This window comes from Pezoporus wallicus, unplaced genomic scaffold, assembly GCF_028554395.1.
Source record: "Pezoporus wallicus isolate ANWC-B61680 ecotype Strahan unplaced genomic scaffold, APGP_CSIRO_Pwel_v1 contig_4012, whole genome shotgun sequence".
In the NCBI taxonomy this organism is placed as follows: domain Eukaryota; kingdom Metazoa; phylum Chordata; class Aves; order Psittaciformes; family Psittacidae; genus Pezoporus; species Pezoporus wallicus.
In genome coordinates this window covers 1449089-1474349 of record NW_026637828.1, presented here as the reverse complement: position 1 = coordinate 1474349, position 25261 = coordinate 1449089, and the positions used below count along the sequence as shown (strand labels likewise).

The 25261-nt window shown below is 38.0% G+C and overlaps 1 protein-coding gene across 3 annotated transcripts in view; it reads left to right on the top strand.

The window, feature by feature from the left end:
• Positions 1 to 24145, top strand: part of SNX29 (sorting nexin 29) — a 117948-nt gene extending 93803 nt beyond the window's left edge. For 2 of the 3 annotated variants that reach the window (XM_057407913.1, XM_057407912.1), the window contains one exon: positions 21528 to 24145. In XM_057407913.1, coding sequence (XP_057263896.1) covers positions 21528 to 21657 — 130 coding nt within the window. In that variant the 3' untranslated portion in view covers positions 21658 to 24145. Of the gene's footprint in view, positions 1 to 17868; positions 18388 to 21527 lie in introns of those variants that run through there. The other variant, XM_057407914.1, reaches the window with a different exon arrangement.
• The last annotated feature ends 1116 nt before the right edge of the window (positions 24146 to 25261 follow it).

The following is a 25261-nucleotide window of genomic DNA, read 5'->3' as shown; positions in this document are numbered from 1 at the left end:
TTTTGCTGATGATAGAATTAAAATATTTGAAATGGAGTGGACCATTCATAACAAACATACACTCTTATTCTTGGTTTCTCCATTCCTCACTTTGTAACTGGCAGGTTTGTGTTTAGTCTCTTATAACCAATGTGGCTTGACATCAAACTTTAAAAAAGCATCATGCCTGTTCTGATCTAACTGAAATGTGAAGAAGTAGGGCAGAAGTTGTTTGATCAAAACATAGGAGAATTCATACTTAAATCTCTCTTGTTTCTGCAAGACTTGTATTATCATGTTAGCTTGTCTTATATTTTGTGTTTTGGCACATACTGACCTTGAAGATGTGTATTACATGGCATTCTACAAATGTGTTAAATTTTCCCTTCCCTCGTCTGAGTAGTTGAGATGGTTTATGAATGCTGGAGGAAAATGACAGAGGGAAAAATGCATTAAAAGGAGTAGAAACAGTGATAGAGAGGACAAGAATAAGTGGGGAGAGAGACATGATGCTTAATGTTAAAAGGCAGATGCGTTCAATATAGTAAGGAAGTAAGGGAAAATGCTGATACTTGAGGCTTTATTAGAAGCATTTGGCTTTATAAAGCTAGTTTTATCCAAACAAATGAAATGTTGTTACAGGTGTAGGTTTTGTGATCTGTTTGGGATTTAACAGATTATTTGTGAAATAATTAAAACTTTGATCCTGCTTTAAAGTATGGGACACTAAAACCATGGGTAGTCATTGGAAAAGTATGTGAAGTCTGTCAGCCTTTGTTGCAGCTCTCCTGCTCTTTTCCATGTGGTGAAGGACAGTCCTGTATCGTCCTATTTTGTTCAGGTGTAAGGTTTGCAAAATTATTTCTTTATTACCAGTGGTTAATGGTTTTAAATAGTCTGAATAAATGCTAAAATCTGTTACTTGAGGTAGAAAAAGGCTGTTATCTGTGGAAGATGAGTACTTCCATAATGCAAGCTGTAGCATAGTTTTCTTCTATTGTGTGTGCAAGATGTGGCGGGAGAGTTAAGGAAGCTCTGTTTTAACTTGAGTACATAACCGACCAAATCTTACTTAGCTTTGAGAATTTTTCCAGCACACTTCTGTCAGTTGAGAGTGTGTATGGAAAAGCACTGCCTTAAAATATTTACAGAAGGTGCCACCTATGCTGGGAAGAATAATGTATATGTACTAGCAAGAATTTTTATTTGCTCTTCTCTCTTTTGATCCCAAGGGGCAATTTGCAGTACAGAGATACCATCAGAAGTATTTTAGAAAGAAAAGCTTCTTAATCTGATTTGTGATCAGAGCATATGATATAGCCAGATTTGTGTTCTTGTTCCCTGTGTTCCTCCCCTTTCCCCTGCCAGTGTTGTGGCATTCTCTATTTCATGTTTCACAGAATTGACATCTTTCCAGCCATGTTTTTTCAACGTGCAGTTTTCTTTTGATAACCCCTCTTGAGTTAATGTATACGCATTCCAGCCAAAGAGTTTTCAGTCCATCATGGCAATAGTAGCAGCATTCACAGTCTTCAGTTGCTGTGAATGGAGATGCAGTCCAAACAACCACCAGCACTCAAGATACCTGCTGACTTCAACTTGGTTGCATAGTTCCCAATGATTTACGGGAGGCATATATAATTATCAACGAGATGTGCTTTACATACAAATGTAATCCTTTACATTTCAGATCAAAATTTAAGCAAAGTGTAAATTTGGAGTCAGAATACATGTTTGGAAATTTTTAAAGCTCTTTCTGCAGTTGTTAGTCTTTCAATTGTTAAAGTTCAAAGGACTAGAAACTCTGGTTTTCTTAGTTATTCCTCTCAGTTGCATTTCTGTAGGTTGTATTTCTTTTTCCAGCAGTTGGAAAATTGAGAAATTAAGAGAAATTTGCCAGCAATGCCCAATGTGAAGAAGTTTTATTCAGGTGACAGAATCTGTTCATGTGCATGTGTGTGACTACTGCCCACCTGTTTTCTTGTTCTTGCTCATTCTTTCTTGCTCTCATGTGCATTTTCTTAGTCTTTCACTTTTAAGGCAGTACTGAGCCAGAAGTGTTTCAGTATTCAGTGTATGTACAACTGAAAAACATCTTCTCCTGCAGATTATGGGTACTAGTGAAAGTATTATTGGCACACATCCTTCTAAACTCACCCTAATGACCTCAGTGTTGTGTTGTTCCAGGACTTAAAATACCTCAAAGAAAAGGTGTTTGTCATTTGTTTGCCTTGGTGTGATGCTCAATAAAACTGGTATGTCAAACAGCAACTCCATAATCCTGAAGAGTTTTATGTATTGTATTTATTGCCTCATTGTTGAGTCTTGCCATTAAACCTTCACTTTCAAATGGTATGACTCTTACACTGATTGCCGTCTCAATAAAGACAGTGAGACTTGCTCTGCAAAGTTAATTGCTAGGAGTTTTTCAACCGGCCTCAGAAACAGGTATTTGTTGAGTGTATTCCATCAAGTAGATTTACATCATGCTTCTTCGTATTCAAAGTGACCTTTACAGTGCTTATGAGGAGTATAATTTAGTGTATACCATACTAGAATTGAATATTCTTCAGTCACCATTGGAACCATATGAGTGTTTGTGATCTTTTGTAGTTGCTGCAGAATAAACCCTTGTTAGTGCTGCCTGAGAAAATAAAAATGTGGAAGCAGATGCTGGGTTTGTGTGCTTGAAATTGTTGAAACAAATGAGGGAGAGGCTACAGTATGGAGTTTCTTTTACAGGTGTAGAAATGTACAAGAAATGCTCTCCATGGTTGCATGGCTTAAAAGACTTGGGCAAAAATCTCAAGTAGATTGACAGTAGCAGTCAAAACCCACTTTATGTATTGCTTTTGGTAGCTATTTGGTATATATCAGTTTCCTTCATAAATACCAACTTACAAAGCTCTGAAACAAATAGAGATTATGTTGAACAAAGCCATGTTCAAGGTTACAGCAAACTTCAGTATTGTACAAAACAAGCTTTTAACTGTGCTGTGCATTCTCTGATGGATCGATTTCCATCTGTCTTTGCAAATAATAAAAATGGCTGTAAGAGTTAGTGAAAATGCCAAGTTGCCTAACATGAAAATATGCAAACATAAATTTACCTAGTATTTTTTTATTTAACACCCTTACAACATGGAGAAATAATGTCACTTTGAGTCCCTCTTACTACTCTTGATTACACCTGATTCCCAGTTTGTACAAGGCAACTATTTTGCATAACTGGTTTTCTTGTTCCAGGCAGCTTGGGTTGAGGTGGTATGATGCTTGGTGTTTTACTAACAAACCATCTGGATTGAGATGCTTTGATTATATGATTTACTTCTTCGTTTTTGTCTTCCTCTTTTACTGCTTGTTAATAAACTTGGCAAGTCTTTATCAAGAGACAGGTTTTCTAATCTATGCAGGTTTTGTTCCTAACATGTTTAACTTGGAGCAGAACAAGAAGAGGTTAAGATTTTGTTTCGTAAATGAGCACAGAGACAGTTAATTTTTGTGCCATTACAGCAGCAATCCTGTTTCCTTGGTAACAGGCAAGTCTCATGCACTCCCTTCTTAAAAAGTGAGCTCTCTAGATATTCCAGCATTCCTGTACTGCAGCAGGTGCTTCTGAAACTGGGGGCAGAGAATGGGCTCTGGAGCCAGGAAACATTTTAAGTTTTGAGGATGGGCAAAAAATGGAGGATACATTTGTAATTATCTTCTTTACTTTGCAAGCAACATAAAATTAAACCAGAAAAGGCACTTGCAAAAATATAATTTTAATCTCTGCCGTCTCTGGTTTTGTGTCAGCTATTCTTTTAAATTCACATTTCTGTCAATAAGGTTGTAATGGTGAATACTCAAAAGTACAGGTTAACTTACACCAATAAAGTAAAATCTTTAATATGCTTCAGAATTAAATCAAAACAGTTGCCATTATAAAGTATCTTGAATAAAACCATCTTAGCTGGAATGCTGACGCATTTCAGCTCCACTTCTGGATATTTAGTAATGAGTCGTCACAGGTGGAAAAAATGTTGTAGAATAGGAAAGTGGTTGTTTGTGTCTCACTACTGCAAGTGTCTGTGACTTACAACTCTCCAATACCTTCTCTGTTTGTGAAAATCCTAGCTTCTGGGACTTGTATTTTTTGAGAAAGAGTTTTCTCTTGTGTGTGGTTGGGAAGTTTAGTCCTACCTTAAAGGTCAGGTTGGTGGTTTGCTCAGTTCTAGTGGTAGTAGTGGTGAAAGAGCCCCACTCCTTGAAGTCCAGGGGTAAAAATCTCCATTAACTGTCCGCTTTCTCTGCTGAGATTTTTCCATCACACATTAGCCTGTTAACTGAGAATGATGCTGCCAAAAAGTAAACTGGAACATGTAGGATATATTTGGGAATGGACTGTGGTTCTATCTTGCACAGATAAGAAGTAAATTGGTAGATGAAGACAAATATTTTACATAAATGTGGAGATCACTTGTTATTTCAGTAGGCAGAGGCAACAAGTTTTTAGACATCCAGCCATTAAACTGAGAGAATATATAAAACCCTTTGCAGAGTTTTGTAGTTTAGGGTCTAAATGTGAATCACCTCATTTTCTATTGCTCGTTGACAAGCCCTTACACTGATGATACACTTCCTGCATAATTGCTTGACTGGCAAGTGTTTGCCCAGGTGCATTTAGTGAGCTGAATCAGAAACTATTTTAAATTCTAAACACACACACACAATCCTCTTTCTTTTGTCCATACCTAATTCCTGAACAACAGATCCAATGTTCTTTATAGCTCATTATGCCAGTTTTGAATCTAGAACAAATTTTTACATCCTAGCTGTGGCAGGTGCAATACTGGAGAAGCTGATGCAATTGTGTGCAGTGCTGCGAAGTACCATCCTCATTCTTGATGGCATGAAAGCATTTTGCTGTGGAATATGGTATCAAACTATCACTTTACCTTTTTTTTTTTTCTTTCAGCCTTCTTCAAACTTTTTCTTTGTAATGTGGCATGATTTTCCTCAGTGAATAAAAGAATGAAGTTGTTCTTGTCAGGTTAGCCATATGGCTTTACCTGCCACTCAAATACAGAGTTACTGTATATTTCTTATAAGCATTGTGCTTTGTACCAATGTGCTCACTTCACCCTCTTTTTACTGTCTATCAGCAGTAGTTGATCTATTTATTTAATGGCATATTGGAACAGAATTTAACCCAAGAAGATGACATTATCATATGTTAGGGGTCACAGCACAATGTCTAGGTTCTGGTTTAGGTTAATTTAACAGCAGTGCATAAAACCAGAAAAGTCCAGATTGCAACAGTAGTCGGTTGTTCCCCAGAGTTATTTTAACTGGAATGACTTGTTCAGTAAGAAGTTTCAAGAGAGGTTTTCACCCTGGGAAAGTGTACTAAAAGTGCCTTAAACTAGTAGTTTTAACAAAATATATTTCAGGAGGTAGAACAGTAGAATAAAAATGCATCCAAGACTCAGTAGGATGTCTTAACAAAGCTCCAGTGTCATGCTCTGAGGTCTCTGTGGCTGAAAACCTGAAAGGCATCAGGGTGTTGAGGTCTATGTTGTAATAAAGAAAACGTGAAATGAGGGCCAAATGAAAGATGAAGTAGCTAAATTGATTTGAAAGAGAGAACTAGATGTGTAGATTGCACAGAAGAGAATGGGTTTAGATGGGAGCTGTGAGAACAACTTGACTCGGCTACATAGAATCAAGGCAGCACAGGAGTTTGTTGAGAGAAGAATTTGGTGTAAAGAGAAACAGTGTATGGGAAAGTACTGGGTAATAAATGGTGGTGTGGCTGTTGATGTGAATTAATAGAGAAAAACTGGAGAAGGTAGGGGCTAAGAATAAAGAAGTAGAATAAGAGCAGAGGAGTGCTATGAAAAGTAACTGAAGGAGAAGACTGAGACAGTTTGGACTGAATGAAGAGAATGTATGTGGAAATGAGTTGAAAAAGAAAGATGGTGGGAAACAATGAAAAGAGGAGACATGGAATTTGTTTTCCTTTACTGATTTTGTGCACACAGGAAAGAAGCCATTTCATTAGAAGTGGCTGGGATTTGCTTTCATTTATTGAAATAACAATGGTAGCTGAAAGAGTGACAAAAGAAGAGGTTAACCACAGGCATAGAATGTTTTGCCGAAACAGTATGTAGAATGTGTGTTTTTCCTTTGAAAGTAAGCCTTGAAAAAAAAACACCCATACATAGGTGATTTGGGTATTTTAACAAATTCTTATTGAGTACAAAGATTCAACTCCACCTAAGATCTTGGCATGAGAAGGCTTGGTTCAGTGAATATTCTGCATTCATTTGTTACCCCAGCTATAGAGCAAAGTAAATGACTGATAAGAGATTCCTCTAATTTGTAGGTCTGACCAGCTTGGTGGCCATTCAGTGTCCCTGTTCTCTGGCTCCTAGGATAAAACTTTGTCTTTAATCCTCAGATCCATGAGCTCCCATTCTCTCCTCCTCATGCTCAGAATATATTTTTGCGAAGTGTGTTTTTAATTGACCTAGCAAATAATTTAATTGTCTTTTAACTAAGGAATGAGAGTTTTTCCGGTTGATAGTTTTATAAGGATGATCCTTGTGTTTTTCAGAGTATCAGCCATTAGTAATCTTTACATTTGAAAGAGATGGACAGCTGTGCAGGATTGATAAAAACTCTTCTTGTAAGCATGTAGAACATATTTCTACTTGAATAGCTAAGAAACCTGTCGGGGCTTTTCCTTTCTTCCCTTCAAATAACAGTAATTATCAAAGTTTCAGGGTTTTTTTGTGTATTAACAAATATACATGATTTGTAAGGGAAGCTAAGTGTAATACTCTTGTTTGCAATTGTCTAGTCATTTCTTTTTACAATGTAAACCAGTTTCTGACATGTTACTTGAGTAGGATTCTTCCGAAAGACAAAAAGTAGTAAAAAAAAACCCAAAACCAACCAACCTAATTAATTAAAAAAGGGGTTTATTTTCTATTTATTTTGCTAAAGTCTCTAATAAATGAGACTAGACATGTCTGGACACTTTATTTCCTAGTTCTCCTCTCTGTCCATAGCATTATGCTGCTGAAGCTGACTTTTCCAGAGGAGGAGAGCACAGAGGAGTTTGCAGCTCCAGCAATCAATAGCTGAGAATGAGCCCAAACATTGCAGATGCCGCAGCGTTTCTGTTGTCCCTACTGTATGATGGTTTTAACCTTCCAACACGTGGGAGCTCTCATGCTTTAAACTACCAAAGCTGTACCTTTCTGTCCATTTCCAATCCAAGCCCTAAATTTTAATACAGTGTTTTAAAATGAGCACAGAATTGTAAATATCAAAGGTCCACAAACATTTAAAATCCTCAAACGTATTTTTATGTACAGTCCAATTGATCAAAGATCACCGTACTGGCAAAACAAAACAAAACAGTATTTTTATTTAATATGAGGATTTTTTTCTCTCATTATAACTTTTTAAGCTCTTCAGCAGGTGTCTGTATAGTGACAGTTACTAGAATAGACACGTAATGGTAAATGTGGATGTTAAGTGCACTTTATAGCATGGTTGTTCAGGACTGTTTCGGGTACCTTACTGCTTCATTTGGCACATGTGTGCCCAACAGATACCTCTGATAGATGTGAATAATGTTCTTTTCACAAATCCTTCCCTTCTTGAGCAAGTTTCTTGCACACTACCTTACAGAACCTCATGGTTAGTAGAATCTGATATTGGGCTTCATGACAATTATAAACCTAAAGCATTGATACCCACTTAATTACTCTTGTTGGCCATGGCAGTAGTGTTGGCAAAGAACACAAGTTAAACAAAAGCACCCTTGCCCAAATTACATGAATTCCCTGAATTGAAATTGCGGCTTTCAAAGCTTACTTTTTGGCCTCCTAAATCCTGCAAACCAGTTTGTAATATTTATTCTACAGCTGTGCTTAAACTGGTTGATCTATAATTGCTTAAGTTTCTCTTTCTGACGATTAATTTAAGCAAATTGCAAGCTTTAGATTTTCACAGTCAAATAGCATCAGTAGCTGCAGACTGTGTAACAACTAGTCCAAGAGAGAGATCTCGGAGAACTTCTAGGTAGGGAAAGGGAACCATCTGCAGATCTCTTACAGAAAATAAGCTGCACCACCAGAAAGTGTTTTGGAAACTATTCCTATAAACACGTTGTTTTGTAAGAAGCCATCTGGTCAGTCAGAGCCGTCTGTGTGCAAGTGCAGCTGGGTAGGAGAGCTCAGGGATCCATAGCGCTCAGTTACCAGTTATGAGCTTCGAAACAAAGCCTTGGTGGAGACCCCTTTTAATGATGTGTTATTCCACTGTGTACAGTGAGAGCTGCAATGCTCCAAAACAGGATCTGCCTTTTGGAGTGGCAGAGTACTGGAAAAGCCCATGACATTTCCACAAAGAGAACTTTTCAAGTTAACGTTCTCCATGCATCTGAAGGCAGGTTTCAGGTAGGTAGTGTAGTGTGAGGGCTTTGAGCAGATGGGATTGTGTACTATCTATATTGACAGGTTCTCACAGCCCAGATCGCTTGTGATGTTTTTTTTTTATTTTATTCTTATTTTTAAATTAGATTTTGAAATGTGCAACTAAAGAGGGAAGTCCTTATTTAAATACCTGTCCCTAGAATGAGTAGTAACTGATTAATGGGACTAAAAAATCCTATGTAATCTCTTATTTATAATATATTTCTATTGCATTTATCATACATTTGGAAGTTGCACACTATGCAATTCTGGCACTTCATTAGGTTTTTGGAGCCATACTGTTCTACCACAGGGTGAGGTTACTTCTCCTCCTGTCTTTCTTTGTTATGTTAGAAGGAACTTAAGGGCTTCTGACTGACTTTAACCAGTCTGCATGGCAAAATATATCACTGGAAACTACACTAGCCTGGCCTGGGTGACATGACCTGGACAAAACTCAGTCTGGAGGTTCATGAGAAGTTCGTATCTCTACTTCGAAATAATTATATAGGGTCATGAAACTGGTAGACACAGTTTATAAGAGAGAACTTCAGGTACAGACAAGAATTACGTAAATTCAGAGTGTATGTTCAAGAGAAAGTGTTTGACTTGCCATTTTCAGCTTGTATTATCCTATAAGGGAAGCTTTATTAAGATATTTGGCAACAATGCAGATCATCTGAAAAATCACACTTTCTCAAGGATTTCTAGTATGTGGACGAATGGAAGAACTCACAGAGCAGTATGTGCGTATTTATTTGCTGTATGAAGGCAGCACTCTCCAGTGAGAGCGTGACTTTTTTGGGTTTTATACCCAAGGGGCTGAGTAGCATGACCTGATGGGTTAGCCGCATCTCCTTTTAGTCAGGGCAACCTGTGTTCTCTCTTCAGCTTCCACTGAAATGGTATTTTTCCAGTGTACTTGATAGAGACAAACAACAAACGATTCCTGTAGGTCACTGTGCTTCCGTTTCCTACTGCTCAGAGTCACAGTGGGGCACAGCCAGCACCAGCCCAATGCTGTTTCTGTGCTGTAGCCCATCCATCAGCCCTTGGTGCAGAAGTAATCGCTCCAGGTTAAGAAAAGGACCTTTTTCATATTGGGTGGTTTTCTCTGACATTTGCAAATATTTTTGGCACAGGATAGCGTTTGCAATTTGGCATAGTGTATTAATGCAATCCACTGTCAGAAATACCACAAACTAAGCTCTCAAACATGGGTTCATGATGTTAGCTACAGATCTCCCGAAATGTCAATGTCTCCCTTTAATTGCCCATGAGGAATCTTTTGTGGAAAGAAAAAGAAAAGGGGGAGGGGGAGAGAGAAGGAATTAGGACTGAAAATACACTGTTCTTTAAATCAGAACGTGTGTGTGTAAATACGCTTTCATCTGTGAATTTTACTTCATTACAAGAATGGCAGGTTTGTTTGTTTGATTTTTTTAAATTAATTTTCTAATGAGTCATAGAATGGTTTGGGTTGGAAAGGGCCTCAAGATCATCCAGTTCTAACCCCCTGCCATGAGCAGGGATGCCTCACACTAGACTGTGTCATCCAAGGCTCCGTCCTACCTGGCCTTGAACACTGCTAGGGATGGGGCATTTACCACTTCTTGGAGCAGTCTGTTCCAGTGCCTCACCACCCTCACAGTAAAGAGCTTCTTCCTTATATCTAACCTGAGTTTCCACTATCTCAGTTTGAACCCATTACCCTTTTTCCTATCGCTACAGTCCCTAATGAAGAATCTGTTTTCAGCATCCTTGTAGGCCCCCTTCAGATACTGGAAGGCTGCTATGAGGTCTCCACATGACTTTGAAGTTCTTCTCTTCATGTAATTGTTAGATTTGGAGTATTGCAAGAAAAGACCTATTCTGTAATTCTTATTTCACTGGATATAAAACCAAAGGTAAGGTCTAACTGCTTTTCCATGGTGGAAAAGGTTCTGAGGAGTGAAAGAGGCTTTGCTGAGAGATGGATATGTAAGCTTTATTCTTTTCTCTTAGCATATAAACCAGTAAGGAATAGTCATGAAGACGTGGTTCAGAAAAATCTGTTTATACACCTTATATTGCAGTTTTCCAGTGCTTATCAGTGTTCCTTCCTGTGCAACGCTGACAGTAATGGATAAATGGATGCATCCATTCAAATACATGAAGCAAATAATCTTCATAAGGGAGGTATCTCTGTACTTGTGCATGTGCTTGGCTTTAATCCACACCATAACAAGTTTGTTTATGCCTCAGTGCATGGTTTTTCAAAAGGAGGTGGTTTTTTTCCTCATTTGAAGTTGTATTAAAATATATTTCAGTAGCCATCAGTTTCTCATGTGAAAGCAGCATGAATTAGCTGCAGGCCATCGCTGAAATTCAAAACATCCTCCAGAAGCTTTGTTCCTTGGTTTTGTTGATCTGCCAGCTATAAACATAGTCCATTCAATTCTGTTGTATTTCAGCTGCTATTTTTATGGTGTATCTTTAATGCATTTGGCACTTCTGTGGTGATAGCAGAATCCATGAAGAATTAGCTGAAGGATGCTAGAATAAGTTGGTGTAATTATAGGCACTCATCTATTAATAACAAAAATTAATGATTGCATGCATACTTCTCTGCAAGAAAGTGGTTGTTGCTAGTTTTTAAGGTATGTTCTTTAGACAGCTTCTGAGATCACCAGTACCTTCTCTGTAGGTACAAATTAGGCCAAGTATCAGGTCAGAAATGCAAAATTAGCTGGACTGTTGAGGTTTGTGCAGGTGTAACAGAGGCAGCCTCATCACACAGTTCTGGTTCACTTGCAGCATGCAGAGGTTGCACAGGTATCCTTTCTACATTTGGTCCCCTTGCTGTTTCAGCATGTCCCTAACCCGGGGACTGGAGTACTTTGCAGATTTACATCAGTCTAAGTATAACATCGGGTTATTCTTGGCTATGATGCTGTAGTCAGAACAGCTTGCAGATTTCCTAATGCAGATCTGCTTTATAGTGAAACAGGCTTCTTCAGTTTACTCTTACTAAAATAACCCAATTTTAGACAGAAATTACAGGAAGGATTTGTACTGGGTTGGTTGATGTCACTGTCTCCAAGAGCAAACCAGAGTAATTTTTCTTCAAATCTTCACCTACTAATTACACAGTCCCCCAGGGTTTGATTATACCAACAGCAGTATGAAGGTTTATTTTTAGGTGAAGATTTTAAAAGTGTAAGACAGTTATGCTTTAGAGTTTAGTAAAACGCATGATACGTAGTAATCAGGACCGCTAATGAGTGTGTCTGCAGGGGTTGCTGTTCACTGTACACAGTGTTAGAAATCTGTGCCTTGTAAACAGTTTGCATAAAATTGCTTAATTTTGCAACTGCAAAATGGGCCGAAGAGCCTGTTTCTTACTGTTCCATGTCTGGTATAACTCTGAAGTTTCTGAAATTTTATTCTGACTTTTAAGAGTTCATAAGCCAATTCTTTATAGGAGATTTAATTTGTTAGTCTTAATACAGTTTCTGGGTAAATAAATACACTGAACAGCTCTGAATGTCTGTCTCCTTTAAAAATCTTTCAGTGGAAGACTCCTACATATTAAAAGAGATAAATCGTGAAGCAGTAGCTGTTGACAGTAGCTAGGTATGACCAAAGGGGAATAAAATGGGGCTGGTTTGCATTGTCAGGCAGACTGAATATTTTATCATATTTGTGCTGTTAGTGCTGCAGCAGAGTCAAATGCATCTAAATCCTGAAGGCTCTGATAAAATCCAGTGCTGCCTCGTAAGCACAGGGCAGCTGTATGTATAAGATTAAAAATGATTCGTGTCTAACTGCAGAGCTGTTGATACTGCAGTCGAGTGAATATCACCTGTGCACTTTGTAGGGCATAAATAGTCTTCATATTGCATCAGGGCAGCCGTTTGCTTTTCAGGTGGGTGCAGTTGTATTCAAGGAGGAGCATGCTGCATTTGGGTTCTTCTGAGACTTTTCTCCTGTTGCTTGAAAGGAGAACTACCCTAACAAAGATAAAATTCTGCATCATCATACTGCCTTCTGGTGCAGTATCCATTCATATGTAGTATTGACTTCTCCAGAAAGATGCTTCACCCATCTATTTCTAAACCAGGGAAAGTGATACCTCAGCAGCTTTTTCAGTTTCCATTTAGCTCAACATTTATTCAGAGCCATAAAATGTCCTGTATCAAGGGTGGCTAGACTTTTAACACCAAAGACTTCACGTGGCCGAAAGCCACAGAACACAGAGGCAAGGAGAGGAGGAACTTCCTGGGGAGTTCATAGGTAAAAGATGAAAGTGCGCTACAGAAGCAAATACTTTGGGTAGCAACAGGCTTCTCTATGTAGCTGAGAGCTGAGAATATTCAGCAGCTCCTGAACTGCTACTCCCCAGTTGCCAGGCATGAGCTCCAGTGCTGGAGTTGCACTTAAATGCCTGCCAGGAATATGAGAGTCCAGCGGGTCACTGTTCTGAATTGATTTTTCTTTCATACTCTGGCAAGGAGCAAGCTTATGGTAAATTTTGCTTATTTTTATTCCAGACTCAGTGGCAAAGTTACATTTGCATTAAAGAAGGGACTAAGGTGGTGTACTTTTTAAAGATTCTGAATCTGATGATACCTGGAGAACTGACCCCAAAATTTCAGGAGATCATGGCCAGCAGTGTGCTATGCATTTAACTGCCCTGGAGTAGAGAGAGCAAATTTTGCTTCCTGTTAGCCTAATTTGGAGTTGGAATTCAAAATAGAGATGAGCCTTTATTTGTCAGTGCTGTTTTCTGTCTTAGAGAGAAAAGAATTGAAATCTGACTCAAAAGGAAATGTGATTTTGATTGCTTATTACTGTGGTCGTCTTTTTGCTGTCGAGCCTGATCCTAGCTTAGTGTCTGTCTAATCCATCAAGAGCACTGCAACCCTGGGCTGGCCCCCAGCGTCATTTACTGGGCAGTGTCGTACCTCCTTTGATTAGATTCTCTTTCTGTGTTGGATTAAATGTAAACATTACTCCTTGTCTCCATTACCAAGAACAAAGTCGGCATTTCCCGTGTTATTCTGTGGACAGTACTCGATTCTGCACTTTATTTACACATTTTCCCATCTTGATACTTTTGTTTATTTAGAGACTACAGGGTTCATTCACTATGCCAAGTCTCAACTGTCTCTCTGTGGTTCTGTTTCCAGGGGCAGGTGAAGTATTTTCTATGTGTTACCCAGCTCAGTGTGAGTATTTATACATTTATTTATTTATTTATTTTAGCTTAGGGAAAAGAAAAAATAATAGGCTAAAATGAAGAACAATCTGAGAGCTCCCAAAGGTTAAAATTCAGACCTAATTTTTTGAGTGTTTAGCTCCTGGATCACTATTAGTATCTCGCTGATGTAGTGCAGTAAGGTGTCCTTAGTATTTAAAACTAAGAAGAAACCCCCGAAAGAGTGATTGCTGTAAAGCACTGTTCTTTACTGTTATTGCTGACATATTTTCCAGAAGAGGGTTGTGATTCTCTGGGATTCTGTGAGCAGTGTTTATTTGTCCCTTTTTCTCCTTCATAGTTATTACTGTTAACATGACTTCCATTTTAATCTAGACCTGTCCCTGGGAATGATCATGGCAGCTCTTTTCAGCCTTCTTGCATGTGTTAATATCGTGCTGTAATCTTCATGAGAAATGACGATGCTTGAGGGAAGCAGCTGATACTTCTTAACTTCATGGAGCAATTAAAACTCAAGCACTTGCTTGGAAGATCAAAACATGTTTTGATCACAACTTTTCTTTATCATTCCATTTGCTTTTATGGTAGTTTTAAAAGAAGGGGTTTGTTCATAAAAATAAAATAATAATGGCAGTTTTTTGTGCAGGTTGTTTTTATGCTGCTCAGTTTGCTTGCAAAACTCAGCAAGTTGCATTATTCCCATGCAGACTACTGAAACTATATTGAAAAGTGTAGCTACTAGTGCTTTTTGGCAGATACTCTTGCCTGGCTGAATGTGGAGGAAAGTTGAGTGAAGGAGCATGGAGGGGACAAAGTGTCTCTACAGGAGACAGCAGCAACAGCTCTGAATGAATGCACTAGCAGCTGTTTGCTGTTGGTGTGAATGGGAATGGGGGTCTGGTAACTGCACTGTGTTACTCCCAGAGCTGAGTTGTCCAGGCTCCAAGGTTTAAAGTCAGACATGGTGAAGGAAGGCAGGAATATGCGCTGAGTTTGCAACTGGCATTAGCCAAAGGGACCTCACGTGGAGTACTGTGTCCAGGTCTGGAGTCCACAGTACAGGAACAATTTGGTCCTATTGGAGAGGATCTATAGCAGGGCCACAGAAATGATCAGAGGGATGGAGCATCTCTTCTATGAGGAAAGGCTGAGAGAGTTGGGGTTGTTCAGCCTGGAGAAGAGAAGGCTCTGGGGAGACCCTACTGTGGCTTTTCAGTGCTTAAAAGGGGTCTATAAGAAAGATGGGGAAAGACTTTTTAGCAGGGCCTGTTGCGACAGGACAAGAGGTGATGGTTTTAAACTAAAAGAGGGAGATTGAGGCTGGACGTGAGGAAGAAATTCTTTACAATGAGGGTTGTAAAATCCTGGCACAAGTTGCCCAGAGAGGTGGTGGATGCCCCATCCCTGGAGACATTCAAGGCCAGGCTGGATGTGGTTATGGGCAACCTGATGTAGTTGAAGATGTCCCTGCTCATTGCAGGGGGGTTAGATGAGATAAGCTTCGAAGTTCCCTTCCAACCCAAACTTTTCCGTGATTCTGTGAGTGTATTGGCGAGCTCAGTGTCTGCTGAAGGAGAGGGATGAACAGGTAGGAAAAGAAATGCTTTTAGGTTTCAGACTTTTTCTTCTCTGTGATGTTGGTAAAGTTAGGCAAATTAGAGGAGATGGCAACCCTTTCTTTCCCCCCACCCGCCTCTTCTCCCAAAAGGTGGTCAACTTTGCATTTTTCTGATCTGTAAAGCAGAAGGTGGGTAGCTCACAAGTGTTGATATATATATATCAACTCCTTTTACTGGCTTCTCATACACTGGTGTCTTGAGACCACACTTCCTGCAGGCTTCCTGTTGTTACTTCCAGTGCCAATCGTATTGATTATGAGCTGCTTAAAAGTTGATTTGGTAACCTGTCTCCATTCCATGTCATTTTTGTGTGCAAGCAGTTTGTGCAAATGGAGGAGGAATTGCTTGGCTAGTCACTGCAATGCACTGCTATCTCAGCACATCAAAATTGCTACTTGTCAAACAAAAGTTTTACTCCTTTTATTTTCACATATATGATGCATTGTGAATCCTGATGCACGACTTCATTTTTAAATACCTCAATATTTTCAAGAAAAATGTATCCTAGATCTGTCTGTGCTTTCTTTAAAGATGATCATTATGGTACTAGCAGGAAAAAATATATCCAGGTCTTCACTGAACGCTGTTCTTATGAAATCAGATCATGCAATTTTGTTATTATATGCACAGCCTTGGAACATGATCTGCTTCTGAAGCATTGGTTCATTAAATTACCTGTCAAAGGAAAGTGGTAGGTTATGCTGCTTGCACAGAGCCAGCTAACCCCAACAGAACAAAATGTTGGTGATTTCTAGGTGGAAATGGATGCTGTAGCCCAACTTCCTGCCTTTCAGCTAATCAGTGAAATACACAAACCAATTATAGCAATTATAACTAAATCATGTATTCTGATGAACTTTCTCTTACATGTGTGTTCAGTGGTTTCTGGCTTTCTAGTGAGTTGTGAAGAGATCATTTGTGTGAATAACATATTTATGCATTATGTTATTCTGGCAGAGGCAGCACAAGAAACAGAAAGGAAACGTTCCCAAATGCAGATGTCATTATGTATTAGAAAACCAAGAAACAAGACTTCAGGCATTTCTCAGATGTAAATTCAGGAAAGGTCATTTTACAGGTTTCTGAGCATTTCCTGAATGAGACTGTATTTCATCCAAAATCAGTCATAGGTATTATTCATTGTATAGTGTATAGCTAATGGATACAAAACATTTGATGTACTGTAACCATTCAACTTCACAGTAAAGTTAGTGGAAGCAAACAAAGATCCCATCATCAGTATTAGGTACAGTGTCATGGTTTACAGAAATATTCAAATATCAGTTCAGATGATGCTTATGAAGGAAATTTTCATACTGGTGTGGAAACTGATTTGTAGCACGAGAACATTCAAGTTAGGATCATTCAAATTATAACAACTGGAAGCATGATTCTGTGTTTGTAATTATTTCACAGCAGGAAGAGATTGAATACGTCACTGAATACTGTGTTGTGCTGTACAAATATGTATGCGGAAGTAGAAGGAGTTGTATATTAATTGAATAGTTGGATAGAATATTAGAATTAATGCTTTCCATCTCTTGATCAATTCAGATCTAAGCATGATAGGAAATTATTTGTTTTTTAACCTGGCAACTTTAATAGCATCTTCAGGATTTTCAGTGACAGAGTGAGCTGTAGAGGGATTATCTTACCCATATCTTTCTGTTTCTTCTGTTACTAGGTAACTATTTAAACATCCCAACTCAGTCATCTGAATTAATAGCTGGAGATCGCTGTTTCTCATTAATAATTGTATTTCATTTCTACAAAATTGGGAGTGATGGCAGAACTGTGGCTCCAATTATTTTTACACTTCAGCAGCTGGAAACAAGGATTTTACCTAGATCACTGCAAAGCAGGAGTTACTAGGGTGTGTAAAAAGATTTGATGAAATCAGAGTCGTAGTTAATAATGCCACTAAACAGGTATTTTAGCTGATTTTAATTGGCAGAAGAAGGTGCTGAGATTTGCTGTATTGGCAAGTCAGAATTAGTTCTCATGTGTCTAAGAAGAATCTCTTAGTATAAGTATAGGCATTGTTTTGAGGGGGCTGCCTGCCTGAATCCAGTTTACCATATTAAATATGGGGTCATGTCCAAAAATTATCATATCAAACAGCACTATTAATAATGCAAGAAACTGGTGAAACCAAATTTATCTGCCAGCTAATGCCTTTCTTCATGAGGTATGTTTAATACAACTGAAGCAAAACTAGAATCAGGAATGCCTCCACAGATGCTTTTGCATGTGAGATATATATATATTAAAAAAATATCCTGAGCTTTGCTACCCTCCCAGGATGTGCTTGTTACTTCTGCTCTCTGATCTCTGGCTGGTACAAAAGTATCTCCAGTTACAGACATGTTATATTCTTATGAGAAATTCCTCTCTAATTTTATCCTGAAGACAATGAGATGGGAAATAAATTTTTTAATTTAAATGTTCGCAGTTATCAGCTGAGAGAGTACTGCGGTTTCATATGCTAAATGCATAAAGAAAAAGACAAATGCAGTTTACATTTTGATAACACAGAAAGCAATAAATGAAAGGTATGAAGCTGATTTAGAAGAGCAGTTACTTAAGCTATTTTCTATAGATGTACCTCAGCCAGAACTTGGCACCAAGACAAAATCAATGAAGCTGAATTGATATCCAAACACTGGACAGATCAATCGGGAATGCTTAAAAGCTAAACAATGATCTGGAAGGAAGAAGAAATTGATTGCATCAGTAGGTCGCTCTTTAATTCAGAATGGGACAAGGCGAGAGTGGAGAAAAGAACTTGAGCCTTTAATAGTTGAACATTCCACTGCTGAACACGGTAATGCCTAGCAAGTATCCGGCTGCCTGCCAGGCTCAGCCAGGAAAACTAAACCCTGAGAAGTCTTCAAGTGGCTATGAAGGTAAAAGAAATAAGAATGTTACATTAAAACTGAGCAGGTGAAACTCAGAGGTGTAGAAGAGACAGTGAGGGCTTACCACAGGGATTTGCCGTAGCTGTCCTGGAGGAGTTGATTTAGAATAGCTACTCCCTGGTTTAGATTTACATATTTTAAATTTGTATTTTAATTTAAATAAAACTACCAGCTGTAGGTGAACCCTTATCTCAACCTCCCAAAAAAGTAGCCTAGAAACTGTTGCTGCTGAATGATACAAATGAGAGGATTTGCAAACACTGCATGTAGGTATGCTGGTGCCTTCTTCCTCAAACCCAAACACACATCAGCAAAAATAGATTCAGAAGAAGTGTCTCAATTTCATCTTCATGTGCATTTGCCAGAAATTGTGACAGGATCATTTTAAGGTCTTCATTAGCTCTGCCCAGTAGTTCATGAAATACCTGACCTGTTGAACAGACTAGAGGTTTAAAAAGGTGTCGTGTTTAGTGCCAGAGAGTCTGTAAGTATCATTTGACCTCAAAGCCAGAACCAAATTATTAATTCTAGTAACAGGAGGCGGAAGAGATGGGCAATTAATCTTTTCCTCCTGCTTGATTATCATGCATTTTGGGGGTGGATCATTTCCTTCCCAAATTTAATAGTTAAACTTCCTGGCTATTATTTGAAAGTCAGTATTTTAATTGTAGAGTAAAAAGCTAGAGCTGAAACAGACAAGTGAGGTGGCAAGTTTCCTTATCAGGTTTTGGAGGAGGGAAGATGGGAAGGGGCTTAAGAGATACACTTTTATAAATGTATGATTTCTTTTTAATACTCCAGCCTTTTTTCTCCGTACATCATCTGTTTCCATGGAAGTTGGTCAATTTAATTTCAGCTCCAGTTTGCTTTCTCATGCTGAATGCGTGAAGTTCTAATTCTTCAGCTCTAAGTTGGTTTCTTTAATCCTACATAACATAATGATTTGTCTCAGAATTTGGATTGCCTTTATGAAAATTAGCTAAGACATTTAAGACAAATTATCTCTAATTTGGTTATTAGATATAATCTCATTCTGCAGTAGCATCATTTAAATTAGCAGAATTACTTCTAGTTTTTGGCCTTCATTCACAGGCACTGGTGTTCATCTAATTATCCTAAGATGATCTTGTTAACCTCAGCCCTGCTTATCTTATATTAATTCATATCTATTCATTTTAGGGGAATTCATTTTACACCTTTGGTAATTTTTTCTTTGGGCATTTTTCCTACAGGAGGGAAAAGTGGCTTCCCAGTGAGTGACACTAGTGTCATGTTGAGGACATGCCAGCAGGAGGAGCTTGTGTATTGAAATGTACTTTCAATAGTAATGATAACACTGCTTTCTTCTGCAATGTGCATCTGTAAAGGAGCTGCCTGTCTGCCTGATAAAGCTAAAGTACTATCAGCAGTGGTATCATCATGATGGTAAATTAACCTATTTTAGATTGAGAAAAGCAAAATGAGGTGAAAATTTATTTGATTCCATTGCATACTTGATATTTAGATGCTTTTATGTTTATGTGTTCTGAAAAATACGTTTTAACACAGAATCAAGCTTCTGAAGACAGTATCTTACGCTCTATTAGAATATCAACACTGCATCACTGCAATTTTATAAATAGTGTAAAAATAATGACTAATAATATTCATGTTACTAAAAAAATCCATGCTAATGAGCACAGCTGAAATTGGATTCACATGATCAGAATTCTCTACAGCAATTTAGCCAGCCTTGCTGAGTTTCCAGATAAAAATCATAAGGCCAGGGTTGGAAGTTCAGTTATCCTGTGCTACCAAGTATTAATAACACACACTAAATACATTTTTAGTTTTTTCTTTTAGTGACAAGAAAAATAAGGAATTAAAGATCTAACTTGTTCATCTTGATACTAAAGAAGACAAGGATGTATACCACAGGTATTTGATGCAGTTTTTCATGTGAAGGACTTCCTAGTTACCCAGAAAGACTAAATACTATAATAGGAATGTGGTGAATTTTAATTTAGAAAAATCTTTTTTTCTTTTAACTAAGGTTATTTTAGAGTGTTGTGCTCAGAAATTTAGACAAGTAAGCCACTGCCATTAAAAACACAGAGTTTTGTTTTCTGTTAATATTTAGCATCTGAACTGGACACAATTTTTCTATACTGTTTTTCTGTTACTGTTTGTGACTAACAGCCAGTGTGTGCAGTGCAGTGGCTGCCAGTGGCTACCAGTGGTACAGCTGCCTTACCTTGCAGAAGGGCTCTGTTTCCTGCAGGTGAATTTTTCCCTTGGTCTCAGGACTTGTTAAATGCTTCTGCTTTGCTAAGGTCTCTGCCACATGGGTGTTCAGATTGCCCAAGTGGAACTTGAGTGTGTCTATGGCTTTAGCAGGGCTTTCTGACCCATGAAGAAGGTCACTCTGCAGAAAGAAGGGAACTACACAGAGTAAATTCAGTGGTTGTTTTAAAATATATCTGTATTTGTTTAACATGGCAAGAACAGCAGATGTGCAGTTCCTCCCCTGTGGATTTGTTAATGCATTCTGAAGGTATTTCAAGAGTTTGGGGGGGACGGGGGGGCATGGGGGGGTGGATTACATATAAAAATAAACTTAGCTCTGTATGCTGTGTAATCGTGTTACCCAGCTCAGTTGCAAAATCTAAAATTCAGTTTTATTTATCAATCTATATGTAAGCAGTATAATTAAAAACCATGTGGAGTCCTCTACAAGAATGGTAAAAGTACAATGCTATCCCTTTATACTGTAGTTGTCCGAGGAGTCTATAGCCTCTGAATATCACCTAGGTAAGCTGGAATTTTCTGTTACTGCTTGTTTTTGATCTTAATGTACTTCTTGGAGTCTTTTCCAAAAGGGTCATTCATGTCAGGCTACAGTGTGTTGTGGGTCAGAAGAGATGGAAGAATTCCCAACAGGGATGTATTACTAATGTACCTCATCATGTTATGATACATCCATCCATAATTGGAGAATTGTGAAGTAGAGCATCATCCAAGCTCTTGTCTTTTTTGCTTGTACTTTTATCACTTCAAAATGCTTTTCCCACCATTTCAGAACTGTAACTCATAGAGAAATGCTTTTATCCTGTAATTTGCAATCTTTCATAAACTATTAGGAGTTCTACTAGTTCTCATTTTTGAAAGAGCCCATTCTGTAATTCATACTTGAATTACCAGTAGAAAGAATGCAGTTCTGTGTAGTTGAAGATGTGTGCTGTACTTTGCAGTCATCTGCCAGGCTCTCGCAACATCTGCTTTTTACATGTTTGGAATAACTACTGAATAATTTACATATAACATAAACTAGCAATTTCTGTATTTTTTTTTGTCTTCCTAGTGATATTGCAACTTCTGGAGAATCAGGGAGCAAAAGCAATCGCTCAAGAGTGACTACGCGCTTCCCCAAACTGTCTCGCAGCCACCAAAGAGAGCCACGAAGCCTGGAGCCACAGAGTGGTGATCTTTGACCCTTCCTTGTAACTGTGAATACTGACACCATGTACTTAAAGTTGTCCTGTGATTCCTTCCTTTTCTGTATTTATAATTTAAGGTCTTGAAGAGACTACAGCTGCATCAACTTAAATCCTGAAAAGAGATATTCATTACTAAGGGTCATATCCTGATTAACTACTTTGAAGGCAGGAATCGCTTTCTCAAAAGAATAGGAGGGCTCTTCGTGAGAACTCAGCAAACTATGAGAGGCATTTTCTTTGTTTTGTAAAGCCACATTGCACGTATTCCCCTTTGTTCTTCTGAGGTTCTTCTGTTCCTATGAATTCCTTGGTTTTATTGTGTTGTCTTCCTTTCTACATGTATGTTTTTCTGTTCCAGAGAGACATGAGTATCATGCCAAGACAATTTTTTTTCCTTAGAACAGTTATGATTATCACTACTTAATATGTCAGAAGGATGTGCATTAAAGAACCTCACTAATTTACTAGCTTTTGTAAATAGAAAGACTGGTGGTTTTTTTTATTGTAAATCTCTGACACACAGAAAGGTTTTTAGAAAACTTGACAAAGTAGATGACGAAAAACATTACAGGTGGGAAAATAGCTTTTGTACATTTGTAGTTAGATAACCTCAATAGCTTTCATTTGTGGGAAGTAATTCTTTAAAATCACAGAATGTAATAATTTTCTAGTGAAATTTCAGTCTTGCGGTAAGGCTGGGTGCAATATTACTGATTTCTAAAAACCACCACAAGGATACACAAAATTAGCATGGTATAAAACAGTGTTTTAAAGTGTTGGGGTCTGTGTTGTTATTAATTTGTTGCAGATGTTACTGAACACTCCCATCATTTACACAGCAGTGTGGAATTCTTACTCTGATTTTGTAAAACCCTTCTCATGGTGATACTTAAAAATTGCCTGTAATGAAAGTGCCTATTACCCATCACCTCTTATTGAAAAGTAATTTGTAATGGTACTACTGTGAGTAAGTGAAAAAGAAATTAACAAGAATTGTTACAAGTGATGGAAGTCCTGACATGGATTAACTGGAATCCAGTTCAGTATCCATTAGCTGCACTGCCGTAGGCAGTTAATTATATGTTTGCTATCTTCTTCTCTTCATTAAGTTTAAGCAGTGTACGTTCACATTTTCTATTAATTGTATTCTGGTTTTCCCTTGCATAAGAATATCTTTCTTAGAAGTTTTTTTGGATAATGTTCCTTAAATTGGTGTACCGTTGTTTTATTATCCATTCATTGCACTAAATTCTTGTGTCAGTAGATACTGAAATCTAGCGTTACTCTGCAAAAAAAAAAAAAAAAAAAGCTGATGATTACTAACAGATTGTTTGCCTCAGTGCTTTACTAAAGTTCTAGCAAACTGGAACTTCTGTTCTACAAACCTGTAACAATTGGGTGTTATTTAGTCAAGTAAATGGCCCAGTCTTTTTCAGTGGCACTTCTTGAGTGAGGAGGGGTTCATTACACACAGTGAGTGGCTTCAGTGGTGCCGGAGTATGAACCCTAAGTGCTGGATTCCTATGACTGCATATGTAGCTTATAAATTGCACTGAATAGCAGACTGTGGCAAGGAGGAGTGGAAGTCACTCTTCGGGTCAGAAATTTCAGTAGGTGGAATACCACTAAGAATCCTGTCATAGAAATGAAATTATATTTTTCAGTCAGTAAGAGATCACATTTACAAAATATAGAAGTAGATAAATAGGAAACCCAACAGGCCAGCCATGGAGCCAGCTGGTTTGTTTTCATTAAAAGATGAGTTACTGTTGGTGTTCTGTGTAAACTACAGCAGGACATTTATTTCAGAAGAAAGGAGAGGGAGTAGCTGGGCAGTTAATGCTCCTCCAGCCTCTTCAGTTGGATACACTGCTGATAGTTTATTTTGGTTTTGTTGGAAAGAAAAGTAGCTCCAATGATGGTCCCATTTTGAAACGATTCTAAATTGATTTTTCAGAAAGTAGGCACTTGGTTAGTAAAAGTCTGACACACATCTATTAACACTGAATTGCAAGTAAATCTGAAAGAAAAGTGTATGGAAACCTTTGTGGTGTATCTGCCAGATGAAACTGTATTAATTTGCAGGAAATAAGTCACAAATTCAAATACTCCTTATTCAGAAAGTTACAATGGTAGGGAATCATTTAGCGCACACAAAAATTAAATTGTTTTTTTAGTTGTTCAGAAGGATTTTTTGTGTATCTACATTTGGCTCTTAAAATTATTCCATTCCTGATTATCTTGCTTCTGGTAGATTTTAATGTATGTATGTAGATTACATAAAAAGTGCTAAACTTGTTTACTGTGTACAAATCTTTCTTCATTAACTTTAGTGAAATTGTGTATCAGCTCCCAAGACTGCAGTCTGCAAACAGCCTTCACTTTATGTTACAAGATACCATCATGGGTGCATCACTAAGCCTTTTACGAGCTCATCTGTGATTTCTCTAAATCTCAGAAAATAATTAAATGAAAGTCTTTCTTCACAAGATAGCTTTTCCACTTGATATTTTGAAACAAGTGAGGTACTTGCATGACTGTAAGGAGATACCCAGTGGTACGAATGCCCAAAATTTTAGCATCTTTTAGCATCTCAGAGCCCTGTCTTTGAGAGCAACTGTACTTATCTGTCACAAATCCCACTGCTGTTTGTCTGTTAGAATCAGCCAAGACTGTTGAAGAAGGTTGCCCCGCTGACTTTAAGAACCAAATTAGTTACATTATTCTTACAGAATACTGGTAAGCTAAACAAAGATTCCATCCATTAAATTCTTTTACCAGTTATCTAATTCCATACCTGTAGTTATGATTTTTGTATAAATCTGATTTTCTTTGGTACTGACCGACAACTCTTAAACCCTTGTCCGTGGTCAGAAGCTGATGCATCATGAGTTGGTGGGTTCAACCAGTTCTTGTTGGCACCTTTGACCAGCCTGTGGTCATCACAGACCAGAGGGCTGTGGACAGGAGAGTCCCTGGCATTGTTCCTGTAAGCCTCTGGCTGTAGCGGCAAAAAGGAATTAGTAATATCATTTCCATTTCATTCCTTATTCCTGTTTTCATCTGTAGGCATATGAGATCTCTCGGGCTGCTCATCTGGAACCTTAGTGACTATTCAAAATAAATTGTAAAACTAAGTGGCACTACTTTTATTTTAATGCCATTCTTCAATTGCATACAAAATGAACAGTTTCCTGGAAACACAAGGCAGGCAAAACTCGCATCTCTTGCAGATGTGATTGTTTATCAGTATTCATTATGTATTGGCTATGGAGTTTCAGAATCTCATTTATTTAGAGATTCTGTCATTCATTGTAGAGAATGGATTGCATCAACTTGGCTCCTGCATTATATCAAGTTTCTCAATAACACCAGTAATTTTCCAAGGTTTCTGTGAGGCAGGATATTGACACAGATATAAAGGCTTAAACTGATACAGCCATTAAGTCACATACTCTTAGGAAGATTAATAACTTCAAAGCCAGACTTTTTTATGGAATATATTGTTGATGTGATAGTTGTAATCAAATTATACCATCTTACAGAACCTCCTGCAAGTATAAACCATCATGATTGGATTAATACAAGTATTTAGAGA